The sequence below is a fragment of the Lytechinus pictus genome, chromosome 12, assembly GCF_037042905.1.
Source record: "Lytechinus pictus isolate F3 Inbred chromosome 12, Lp3.0, whole genome shotgun sequence".
Taxonomy (NCBI): Eukaryota; Metazoa; Echinodermata; class Echinoidea; order Temnopleuroida; family Toxopneustidae; genus Lytechinus; species Lytechinus pictus.
Genome location: NC_087256.1, coordinates 24,144,131 through 24,157,667, shown reverse-complemented (window position 1 = coordinate 24,157,667; position 13,537 = coordinate 24,144,131). Strand labels below are relative to the sequence as shown.

General features: G+C 37.2%; 1 protein-coding gene across 1 annotated transcript; it reads right to left on the bottom strand.

Moving 5' to 3' along the window:
- Positions 1 to 359: 359 nt before the first annotated feature.
- LOC129272598 (uncharacterized) lies at positions 360 to 11,218 on the bottom strand. The gene is made up of 12 exons (XM_064107809.1): positions 11,002 to 11,218; positions 9,185 to 9,328; positions 8,635 to 8,867; positions 8,053 to 8,245; positions 6,864 to 7,368; positions 5,382 to 5,503; positions 4,374 to 5,023; positions 3,831 to 3,932; positions 3,134 to 3,281; positions 2,460 to 2,555; positions 1,780 to 1,920; positions 360 to 660 (listed from the first exon to the last, which is right to left on the bottom strand). The coding sequence occupies exons 1-12, from the start codon at positions 11,143 to 11,145 to the stop codon at positions 526 to 528; spliced, it is 2,613 nt and encodes an 870-aa protein (XP_063963879.1). The 5' UTR covers positions 11,146 to 11,218; the 3' UTR covers positions 360 to 525.
- Between the last annotated feature and the right edge of the window lie 2,319 nt (positions 11,219 to 13,537).

The following is a 13,537-nucleotide window of genomic DNA, read 5'->3' as shown; positions in this document are numbered from 1 at the left end:
TCCGATGTCGTCGTTCTCATCATTGTCATCATCGTTGTCGATATCCCAGTTGTCTTACTTAATATTTGTCTCATACATATAATTGACATTTCCATGATTGCTGAGCATGCCGGATACGAAACCAGTAGTACAAGTACTTGGACCACAGTGGCATAATGAGCCAAAAATGTTGAGGGGGCCAGATATGGAGCATCGGGCAAAAATTTCGACATTATTTTTATTACAAAAATAACATTTTGTGATAGACTTCGACATTATATTGAGAAAAAAATATTTGAAATTGAAATTGAAAATGGTATATTTCACCCTCCTCTCTTTCCTTCTCTTTTTTCTTGGTTGTGATTTTTTTTTTTTTTTTTGGGGGGGGGGGGGGCAAGCGCCCCAAGACCCACATATGTACGCAACTGCTTGGACAGGTAGGTAAACAATGATAAGAGAGGGCACCATAGCACCTAAGCGGCGATCTAGGGGGTGTCATCATCGCCGACATCACCGATGTCGTTGACCTTGCGTATCGTAGGCCTACTAAATTAGGTAGTCCGACGTGTGCTTGATTATCTTCTGATTTTTTTTGAGCATCGCTACGAGGCTGTCGATGAAATCCTTCGGATGTAGAACAAGAGGAAGCTCCGTATTTGACATAAACATTCGATTTTTCACCTACAAAGTATAACAGAAACACATGTCATTAATCAATTCTAATGATAGATTCATGGTTTCTGATACAACTGTTTCTGACTATCTCAAACGTCATCATGGTCATGGTCATGATTTTCTAGTAAACAAGATTACAAGAAAGTAAATTTATTGTGAAGGTTGCCATTATTGATCCAAAAGAAGCTTAACCAGAGATTTTAGATGTCGTGCTGATATGAACTTTGACAATGTGTCAGATGTTACTATCGCCCTCTGTCATCTTTCGAGCACATTGCTGGTGATCCAACTACCATAGACGCATTGCAATTAACTACATTCAGTTGGTCCCGGTGGGTGTTTCATTAAGCTGTTCGTAAGTTAAAAGCAAACTTAAGCTCTTAACTTAAGCTGTTCGTAAGTTAAGAACAATAAAACTTTTATAAAATTTCATTGTTTAGTAAATCATCATCAATGAACATTTCATGGTGAATATTATTTACCTTAAGGATCACCAGTCGTTCTTAAAGTCAACTATCGAACAGTTTTATGAAATGACGGCCTCCTAGTTTAAAATCATATTTAGTTTTGAGGGATGGAATCGGGGCCAGTCTCGAGACCTTAACAGGCCTTAATTTACCTGACCGTTTATAAATTTTACAGGGAAAACTTTTATGTTTGTTTAGCAGTATCGTACTTTTCAAACAATACTCACATTCAAGTTCGGCCTTGGACATAGAATTTCATAGCTGAATTCACACTATGAAAGACTTGCACCCTAAATTTCACAATAGCAACAACTTTTAGTGCAAACATACACACTTTTTTTAAGGATGCATACATTTTGCATTGAACATGGTGGAAATTTGAATCTTTCTTTATCATGCAAACGGGTACAAATCCGCACTCCTTATGGTGTAAAATGAAGCCAACTGCACCCATGAAGTTGCAAAAAGCTTCTTTGTGAGAAAAGCCGTGCCCAAAAGAACTTCCACTGAAAAATATGATTTGATATTTCTCAGTGCGTAGTTATATTGGGTTCACACAACGTTTTGTACTATTTCTACAATCATATATCGTGATTATAATAAAATTGAACATTAAGGATTCGGAGAAGAAGAATGGTGCACAAATTGGAAAACTCACTTCATCTTTCTGACACGTCATTATAGGTACCGGCTGATGATGGCATTCAGTAACTACCCACTTAGTCTCCTTCCCATTCAAACCGTACGGAGTTTCAGCTATTCCAGAGTCTTTGAGTGGTCCTGTATACATTTTCGTGAGCTTAATATAAATAAAAATAAGAGAAAAACGATACTATTTGCTGATTTGTTTTATAACAAATGCCGAATTCGTATTTTTTCTTGCAAATATCATTTTTAACCTAAGGTAAGTAATATGTTACCCCCTTCGAGAACAGAAGATAATTAATATCTATACAAACTCTGTTTGTTGGGGTAAAAAGAAACCATCTTTCTCAAGCTAAAAAAAGATCCTTGAAATGCAAATCTTTTATTCAGGAATAAACATATAAGTGGATTAGAATCTAAACTATATTCGTACATTTTATTGTTTTTTTTTATTTTAAAAACTACAAAATGTAAAAGAGCAATATTTCTTATAACAAACTTATATATCATTTCAACGTTGATTTAATATTTCAATTTAAGACCTATGATTCTAGGTATTTATTTTCTCGTAGGACTTAGCATTTTGTGGCAATGTTCTTTGCATTGTACTATAATCATTTGATGTATATTTCAAACGCTCTCAGATAATTATGGAGAAATAATAAAATGTATAGGCCTACTAAAATGTGTTACCTCATTTCTAGAGAATTCGCAGCCCCACGTATCTGTAATGGATTTTGTCAAGTACACGACCTTCGCCAGAGGCATCCGATTAATATGTAATTTGACCTGGATTAAAAGAGAGAATGTTTTCTTAGATTCAATGGAGGAATATATCATTATAACGGATTGGCGAGAAAACTAAATTATTATTCATATTTTCATATAAAGTTTATACTACCCGTTTTGGCAATCATCCTTTTGTATCCAACTTGACTGCCTGGTCAAACTACCGTGACAAATGCATACGTCTTTCATTATTGGTTACCAATAATAGATTCAACATTCAAAGACAAATCCGGAATTAGTTATGAATAATGATAAAAATGATGATGATAATAATAATAATCATAATCATAACAATAATAATGATTATAAGAATAGCCATTTATATCAAATAGGAAGTTACATACAGGTAGGCATATTTCAAAAATGATTATACATAATTTACAGAAAACAGTTGAATTTTCCCCCTTTTTTCACAAGGCTCAAATGATCTTTGACATAGATTGAATAAGTCATACAAATAAGATAATATACATAATATCACAAGATGTGTATGATAAGGGACTCTAATCGGCGATTCTCATATTAAAATACCTCCTAAATTTCTTTTTCTTTTGAGTTTGACCTTTGCGACACCTTACCATGTCACCAGATGAACTGCTGATAAGTTCTGCTGTGTGTTTCACGTTACGTACGTCCTTTCCGTTGACTGATGCAAGTTCGTCACCAATGTGAAGCGTCTTGTGAAACTTTGCTTTGCCGTTCACCTCTCTTTTCCAAGAAGCAATCCTGATGCAGGAGAAAGACGAGAGAATAAGCGGGGCAAATGCAATAAAAAATACTGTTGTGGACATCTAGAAGAAGTTTTAACACCAGGGGCAAGTTGCATAAGGTAATTTTGCCATCCAATGGTAACTACCATGGTAACAGCGATCAACAGCCAATCAGAACCAAGGACACCATGAAAGTTACCACTGGATGGCAAAGTTACCAAAATGGTAACTTTTATGCAACGGGGCCAAGAAGAGAAGACCAAAACCCTTTTATTTAAAAGTTCAAGACTGTATCCGTTAGTCGGATGCATTTCTTGTAATTCCTTCCTTCCTTCCTTCCTGAATTTGTAAGCGAATTCAAAATGCTATTACTATTAGGAAAAAAAATTGATATTTCTATCACGTTTATATGCTTTTGCAAGTTTAATTTCGCACCAAATTTCCAACAAAATAAATCGATATCATCAGCTTTGTCAGTTATTATTTCCGCGTCTCTGATGGTGAAGTACCGGGACACAGACCCATACGTAGCCATGAGATTGAATGGGTAGGTTACCAAACTTACCAAATTCTTGATTTTAGTTCAACGAAAACGACACCGTTGTTTACATCGTGTTTCTTCAGCTCGACGTTTACCGGTCCTGTACTTTGTTCGTGAGTAACCATCCTGCAAGAACATAAATAACGATAGTAAATTATTTGGCCTGCAGTTTCATACAAATTTGCATGATTTGGATCTTGTGTAAGCCCTATTAATTTGGAAAATTTTGTTAATAGCCTTTATGTCTCACAAGTTATTTATTATGACATCACCACTCATTAAAACACACATATATAACAATCATCACAAATATTCTACAGGTACGCATTAATCTGTTAAACCAACTTTTCATGAGTGGCAAATTTAGATGTCCAAACCTTGAGATATCATCTCTTGAATACACAAATCCTAATTCCATCGAATTGAAATTTCATAGAAGCATCAGTGCATAGGTCTCATAACATATTACAGTACACGATTCTCGCCACATGCAACATCATGACTTTTTTTTTTACTTCTTTACTTGGAATATCCTGAAAAGAAGATATATAGGCCTACATTCCTTACTCTATGAGCTGCCTGCTGCTCAGGACACTGGAGATTTCATCATAGGCATGGTACATATGGTCATAGACAGAATAAGGTAAATCCGGACGGGTCTTTGGGCTCCAGCTTTGAGCAGGCCTGACCACTTTGATGGGAACTGGTAAAGGATCCTTATGATTCCTTGAAGGGACCATAGTTTGGTCCAACCCCGGTCTACCATAAGCTCCGATAGTATGAGCCTTTCTATCATGTCCACTGAGAATGTCTCCAAAAGCCGTTGGTCTCACGTAGTCTGGGCTTGAACCATGTTCCGATGACCAGATAGACTCATGACCTTCGTTCTGCCTGTAGAACTTTCCCGGTTCTACTTGCCATCCGCTTGACAATCTCGCACCTATTCCCAGAGTGCTAAGAGATTGCACCAACGCTTCCGGGTCAAGCGGGTCTGAAATTGATCTTCTTCGGCCAGTTGAAATATCGAAGGAGCTACTACCCATTCCAGTAGTGACGACACGTTGAGTAGAAGAAGACTTCATGGAGACATACATCTGACGGCTTTCCCCCAGATGAACCAGAAGAGGACGATCCTTTAATTCTTCAATCGTTCGAACGAGCTGCTGAGGAGTACCACAGTACTGGCCAAGTTTTGTAGATAGATATGATGGTTTGGTCTGAAAATAGTAATTATGTTAAAATTAGTAGAAAACCCATTAAAAAATGGTGGATATTATTTGCTTCCGTATAAATGTCCAGTTGATCAATAATTTTATTTAGGCGATAAATACCAGAAGATCCAATAGGTAAATACCCGATGAGTTTCATAATGTAAATTAAAAAAAATGAAATTGAAAAAAAAAAAATTACAGATTGAGAATAGAAAGGGTCATTCAATAAAGTAGCTCAAGACGAAATAAGAGAGATACTTTCTTGTACCCTAACGTCTTGCAGACGTTCTTGTATCCTAAACAAGACTCTCGCATCGCGAAGGACTTTACAGAAATGATGATGAAGATACAAATCAAGCCTTACTCTGTCGGTGTCTTGGAGCTGACTATTTGGCGATCCGGTATGCACTTTCACTGGAGCTGCTGGAGTGGCAGTGTCCATTTCATCGATTGTATCAGTAAGGTCCCAAGCGAATTTGCCATTTTCTGTGCCGATATACAGAGAGACATAATGTCATATACATGTACGTTATTATGGAGGACGGGAGCAAATGATATCCTCACAGTAACTGGATGTCTCAACTGGTCATTATCAACGCATTACAGTATCATGTCTACTGTTAATTCCGCGACTTATATTTTCAGTTTTATTATTTGTTAACATTTATAGATTTTTGTCTTCATTCTTTTTATCTCATTTTTTCTTTATCTACTTTGTTATAGGTTTCTTATTGTCTTCTTTCTCTACCTCGTAATCTTATTTTTATTTATTCTCATGACCGCCCCATAATGTCCATACGATTCCTTGAAATTATTTATTTATTTATTCATTTATTTTGTTTTATTTATTTTATACTGCAGGGTAGGCCTGTTCAGTTCTTAAAACTGCTTTACAAAGGCGCCCTGCAGTTTAAATTACATGTCAAGATAACTATGAACAACAACAACAACAACAAACAACATCAAAAATACAAAATACAAAATATCTAACATCAGAAACAATTAACACCAAAATATAGAGTGGGAAGTGACAAATTAAACATACATAGCATTGTAAATCAATGGAATATCATTTCGCTCTTTATCAATTCGTCTGAAAGGCTTTGCATAATTTTTTAAAAACTAACAAGGAGGTACAAACTTGTAAATTTGAAGGAAGTGCATTAAATAATTTGGGTCCGACATATGCGAAAGATTTTCTTTTATGTTCAATTCTAGCTTTGGGAAGCTGAAGGGGGCATCGTAAAGAATACCGTGTCCTGTATTTCACGGGCCGTTTACATACTAAAGGTTTTAAATAATTTGGAACTAAATCATTAATTATTTTATATACAAGAACACAATACTGATATTTTATACGCTGATCTACTGATTGCCACTTCAGTGACTGCAACAAAGAAATTTGTGATGTAGCATAACCTTTTTTTCAAAAGCATTCTGGCATATTTATTTTGAAGTTTTTGTATCTTATCTAAATGTATTTTTGCACTGCTTCCCCAAGATGTAATACAGTAATCAATGTAAGGTAAAATCATAGAAAAGTACAGCTTCTTCATGATATCAAAGGACAGTATGTGCTTAATCCGCCTTACACAACCTATTGCCCGAGATATTTTACAAACGATATTAGTAATATGTTCGCACCAAGTCAAGCTCGGATCGAGCATGACACCTAAGTATTTAATCTTTTTTACATTTTCTAATTGTATGTTCCTGAATTTCACTGACAAATGAGCACCCCTCATCTCTATATACGTTGTGGTTAAGTCAATTGGTTGCCGCTGAATAACGCTTTTTAACAATATAACATATCTTATAGGCATGATTATGTCATAGCAGAACTTACCTCGACGCCTCCTGAGACTTCGGCCCCGTTTGACTGGTTTACGTGCTTGGGGGTTCCTTGGAGACATGCTGTCTTCTTCGCCATGATCGTCACCATCATTATCATCGAATTTCCAAGGGTGTATATCAAAGATCACTTCAGATGGAGCGTACATGGAAAGTAATGATTCGTCATCGTCGTTCGTCGACCTTGGTTGTGTACGCAAAACCTTGCTCAGGTCTGATGTAGACGAAGGAGATTTCTCCGTTTGCTTGTTGAGATGGCCTTTCCGGTTGAAGATACCGTCTTCTTGTTGTGACCGACGTTCTTGTTTCTGGATACCACGTGTTTCCGGTAGTTGTCCCATGGAGCCATTCTGCTTGATGCGGGTATTTTTAGCAGCGTTTCCATGTTTCCTGGCCGTGGTACTAAGTGCCGGATCTGATTTATTTCGAGTTGGTTTGGTCCCGCTTGAAGGCGAAGCCACCTGTCCCGTCATCAACTTTGACCCTGTAGCTTCAGGGGACTGATAACACAAAGTATAAGAAACTCATGACGATGAGGCAGATCTTCACATATTGTAGAATATTTGCTTATTTTTTCATAACAATTGTTAACAGGAATAGGCCTACAGTTGAATGGGTCTAATGTCAAAACCTAGTCAATTCCTCTGCCCACGTTGTATGCACATGACCTTATCCACCATTGTGTCTGAGTGAACAAGAATCACTTGGCAGTAGATCAGTCTGGATTCTACAGAACTTTTATACACCTGAGACAAAATATATCATGATGTACCTGCGATGAGCTACGTATACTAGTTGACATGTAAACCATTGCTGCTGCCCCTACCAATACATTTTACCCCAAATCATTTGAACTACATGAAACACGAAAATTTAATTAGTTTAAGTTTTATTTTGTTATGACCAGAATCTTGCTCGTGGATAGAGCTAGGGTTACAACCGGCAGCTGCGAATACACGTATTCGGGTGGTTACGGGAGTATTCTTCTCTCCCTCCGCGAATGCGAACAATTCGGGAGGGATTCGGGAACATTCGAATCCACCGAAATCATCCGAATCAGGTCGTATTCAGGCAGAGTCGGTCCAAATTTATTCGGAAGAATTTGGTTCTGGTGTAACCCTAGCTTAACGATCCAACGAAAAGTCAGAATACTATTGAAGGTTTGAATCGAGTACGTTTCTCACCTGTTTTGGACCGGGTTCCGATCTCAATGTGACGTAGTCACCTACAAACCGTCGATCTGTTTTCGGGGTATACCTTTCAGGAGCGTTGATAGGGGGTTGCTTTGTGTTAACAACGGCTCCTCTTGATAATTCCTTCTCCTTTGAATATCGAGAAACTTGGCTGAATTCTTGAAACCACTTTTCAGCCTGCTTTCTATTGAAAAAAAAAATGATATACGATACATAATTACAATGCATCACGACACGATGGAACAAAATGTAGGCAGACGCAGTGAGGTCTTTATATCCACAAGCTGCTTTTACATAAACAAAAATTGTAAAATACGGTGGGGTGTGGTGTTCAACTGAATCTGAGTTCTAATATTTCTACATTAACTTTTTTTGTCAATAAGCATCAAAATGCGAAGTCTACCATTCTTCCAAAAGTGATAAGGGTTCGAGGACATTCAATCTAACTTATGTTTACAGCACGAGAGGAATGATCTGGTAAGCACAACGCGCTATCATGATTCGCGCGTAGCCTGTGCGTCGGTTACGAATAGCTTAACGCAACACTCTACCCCGATGTGAATAAATGCTTACTGATCTGGTTTGAAGTAGGTGGGCTCATGGGCATGGATGACTACAAATATGACTTCTTTCTGATTGCCTGTCTGGCCTATGACAAACTGGTGAGTCAGCACCCTGCCTGTATATCGAATAGTCCTGACGGGTTCCGCGCCCTTCTTCTTGGAGTGTTTCTTGTCCCTGTAGGACACCAACTGGTAGCAGAATAGATCCACTGCCTTCAAAACGTAGAATAATACGTTCTTCGCCTGGAACCACAAGAACAAGCATTTCTGATCAAGCAAATGTTAATCATCTAAAAACAAAGTGGTACAAACATTTTTAAGCGGCATCAGCTTAAGTAGAAAACGTCTGAAGCAGTACCTGAATTCATACCAGACTCCAATTTTTTGATCGTGCAAAGTCTTGTAAAACTTACCCCCAAAGTATGGTATCATATAAATTTTCTGCTTCTCAATATTAATCTAAAACAAGATGATTACAGAATGTATTCAATCATTCGATTTGTCCGACCCGGATCAGAATGGTCGGGTGCAATTTTGCTAAGCAATGGGCGAATACTTACTCTAAAATCTAAAGTAAGTCCACCTTCGATTTTGCACTCCTCCCCAAGCATCATATAACCTTTACTAAGCTCTCTTGTTGCCCCACTATGGTCTTTATCAGGCTTCTTCCACTTCTTCACTTTCGTATTAGCCATCTTCTGTTCCTGGGGTAATATAAAAATATTTCAAAGATGAGTTACTTATAATAATAATAATACTAGCTGGATTTATAAAGCGCTTTTTGCCTGAGGATACAGAGCGCTGCTATTATTACCCCGGCTTTAGCTCGAGCGACCATCACCGACGCTCAGTGCATACAAGGAATTACTCCTGCCTGGTATCCATTCACCTCACCTGGGTCGAGTGCAGCACAGTGCGGATAAATTTCTTGCTGAAGGAAAACACGCCATGGCTGGGATTCGAACCCACGACCCTCTGATTCAAAGGCGAGAGTCAGAAAAGGATGGGGTAAAATACCAGTAGTAAACATGATGGATTGGACATCAATATTCTATTTGGGGGGCTATTTAAGCAGTGTGCGACAATTTGTTGACAAAATAATTCTATTGCGGTCATATACTGAGACTATTCCTGAATGGAAGGAAACGTATAGATTAATTCGTATAGAGAGTCATAACACATATGCGAAACACGGAAGTCCCATCTTTTTCTATTTCAGCGTTTCGCTTGTTGAATTGCATAAAAAAATATTGAGTTCATCTTATAAATTTTAGAACAGAGTACCCCTTTACAAAGTTAACCCTTAAAATAAGTAAAGCAGTATCGTATGTTTAAAGTAAAAAGAGAAGGAGATTTCTGTTTGTTTCTGTTTGTGGTAACTCCCGTAGGAACTCGGCAGGACAGCATTTTTTGCTGGTAAATGCCAAGCTGGTATATAACCAATTACTTTGGAAACATTTTACGTCTAGGTTAATCAGTCATAGTGGCTGACGTAATAGACGACAGATATCACACTTGTGCCTTTTTATCAAAGTGGAGACAATGGCAGAGTTGGGATTCGAACTCATGACCTTGCGATTATGAGTCCAATGCTCTAACCACTGGACCACACGACCCGTAGATTGATAGGACAAAAGCGAAATTATGACAAATAATCAATTACATGTATCATTAGTATCCCCTGTATTTAGAACAATTAAGGCAGATCAAACTAATAGCCTGAGCTTATATGCCTAAGCCCCACGAGTATAGGCTGTTTCATTAATAACTCGATAGAGACTAATGACTTGAAGCTAAGTCCATAATGACTCCACATGTGTCGACCATAATATACAAGGAGGAATGGGTGGAGGTACAAAAGTACTTTCTGTCTCAATATTTTGTATCAATATAGTTCATATCATAACTATGTCCGTTAGTCAAACATAAATCTTTTGAAATCAGTATTACCTCATTTTAGGATACACTTTCCAACACAATAAAAAATTATTCGAGACATTTACAGAAATTTGAAAATCAATGAACATGGGTCAGTAACAGCTAGGGACGACGTTAAACTTGCTGTTAATTAAAATCCCAATCGATATATTAATAATTATTTTTCAACGATAATAAATGAAGAAAATATCCTCACTATTCAGATAAGAGGACATGATACACATTGATACATGCATATGAAATCACATTATACAATATCAATAAAATATTTAATGCATAAGTATATGAGTATTATAAGAATAACTTTTGTATGTGCGTGTGTGTATCTGAGTGCGTTTGAGTAAGATAGATAGATAACGAGATGAAGAGGGGGGGGGGGATAAATTAATGTTTGACTTACAATCACTGGGTGATTGATGGCCAAAACAGAAATACTTACAAGAATTATAAACTGTTTGCGGATCCTCAAAATATCTCTTACCCTTCTTGAATCTGCGAGTTGTTCGATGGAATGAAGTAAAAACAAACTTGTTACACCCGGAACGAATAGTAGTCCTATCTCGGTAACTACATTTTCAGACATTCAATTCCTCATTCTATGAATATAAAGAGTAAATGTACATGTATGCAGTTTATACTCTACAATAGATATGCACGTATATACGAAATGTGACTAGTTTGTCAGGAACGTCCACAACTTCGAAAGCAATCGGACCTTCACATCACACCTCCTCTATTAGTCTTATTTTTCGTTCATTTTCAGCGCGTTAAGGTCAATAAGGATGTGTTGATTTTACGTATTGTTGATGAGATACTGTCTCCCCCTTTTCTTGTCCAATTTGAATTTCATGGTGATACATGCAAGTGGCGACACCTAGGGGGGGGGGGGTGGAGACATGTAGATAGGCCACCCCCCCCCCCTGCGCGCACACACACACAGACCCATCCAACCTCTTTAAACGTTACCTACGACCAGCTCATTAAATGCGATTTCGCATTGTGCACATGTTTGTTCGCCCCTGCCTCTCAACATTTGGCACTTGGCAGTTTGAGAACATTTGCTCTCCAATTGGGCTTTTACTTTGAAAATCCCCATACCGGCACTGACTTTATGTGAAAATTAGTGTGCTGTTGTTTATACAATGTACATGAATAGGCATGGAAGGGATGAAGTGTGTATTGATTTCTAAGCAAATATTTACACTTGACCTCTTCTTGTGGTGTGCACTTTGATGCGATTCTGGTTTCTCCCTATACTAAAAGGTTGAAAGTAAAAAAAAAAAATCAGTTGATAAGTGAAATATAACAGTTTATACATTGAAGAATGGCAGTATTTGGGGAGAAATGTCTTTAAGAAGTTGAATTCAGGAAAGCCTGGTTTTTCATCCAATGTTTCATGTTTTTTCTATGTGATCCCATTTCTACCTCGATTCCCCTTCTGTTAACAACTGATTATCTTTACAATTATGGTCATATGTATGTGACTTTTAGAACTCAAGCCTCCCTCCTTGTCTCCGTCTATTAAACACTCACAGCCTCCTCTCTCTCAAACACCTATACACACAACCACTAATGCCTAATAATGTTCATAGTGGAAATCGAGGAAGTGTCTTTCAAAAAGGTATGTCACTACATATCAAACCGTGGACCAATCTTGTAATTAGGAATCTCGTACGCTGATGATCATTATGGAATTTTAATTTAGCACCAAGTGGTCGAATACCTTTTTCATGTACCCTCTTTATCATTAGCGTACCTAAGGGGGGGGGGGGGGCAGGGGGGCAGACTGCCCCCCTGACGAGTCACAACACATGCAAGGAACGTATCTCTGCCCCCCTGACGAGTCAAAACTGATCCCTGACGAGCTAAGTGGGCCCCTCCTTTGAACTTGAAGACTTTTTTTTTGGGCGGACGACTTTGCCCCCCCCCTTTGGAAAATTCTTGGTACGCCACTGCTCTTTATTCAATTATAGCATAATGATGTGGAACCCTTGCAATTTTTCCAGCGTACTGTCATGACTGTGGACGTCCTCGATGTGCTGTGTGTCCTCAGTCCGAATGCGAAGTTCGCGTGTATGTGTTCCCCCTTTCCACAAAATCAATTCATACACGCAAGAACGCCCTTTTCAACACTTTTTTTTTCAACATGTTTTTATTAAGGATTTCATTCAAATGAATTACATAAACTCCAGATAAATACAAAAAATTACAAATCTTCATTTTATATCAACAAGGATATGCAAAATAAAAACATATATATTTACCAAAAACTGAAGCAAATAAGGAAGGAATTAAATTCCCTAAAAATATACTTTTATATCTATAAAAAAAAAGAACTTTACTGAGTACCCTACCCTCTATGTATTTTGATAATAATTAATATTAAATGACTAAACACACTCGCCAACATTCACTCACCAACGCATGCATGCAAGCTCCCATGTCTTCAACAAGCCCTTTATTTTCAAAAATTTATCATTTGTATGAATATGGGTGTGATCCCTTCACCTTTTATTTATCAATTTTCATTTATTCATTTATTTATCATTATTATTATTATTATTATTTTTTTTTTTTTGGGGGGGGGGCTTCTGTTTGTTTTTATATCCTCTCATATAACTTTTTAAAAATTATTATCATTATCATTATTATTATTACACAAGTGAACGTTTCACACATTTTTCACTAATAATGCACTTTGTCTATCATTTGTGCGTATTTCAAAAAATGTAATTGACTCTATTGATGTTTTTTCCCATTATTATAAATGTGCAAATTATAGCTCGAAAAAATATTAAAAACATTGATATTTATCATATTTTAAACCATTTTACTTGCCATGGTACACTCTACGTTAACGCGGCAATCCTAGAGTACATGTCATTCTTGAGCAATATTGGCAAATGTATGGACAATTAAAAGTGCCACCCTGATGTTCAGATAATCACCTTGCTATATCTATATCCCTTTAAAAA

Bases quoted from the DNA above. Each gene is read 5' to 3' on its own strand.
- LOC129272598 (XM_064107809.1), bottom strand. From the start codon at position 11,145: ATGTCTGAAAATGTAGTTACCGAGATAGGACTACTATTCGTTCCGGGT. The intron at 5,504-6,863 runs GTAAGTTCTGCT...ATATCGGCACAG, and splicing joins AAGTCTCAGGAGGCGTCGAG to AAAATGGCAAATTCGCTTGG. The intron at 1,921-2,459 runs GTAACACATTTT...ATTTATATTAAG, and splicing joins GCGAATTCTCTAGAAATGAG to CTCACGAAAATGTATACAGG.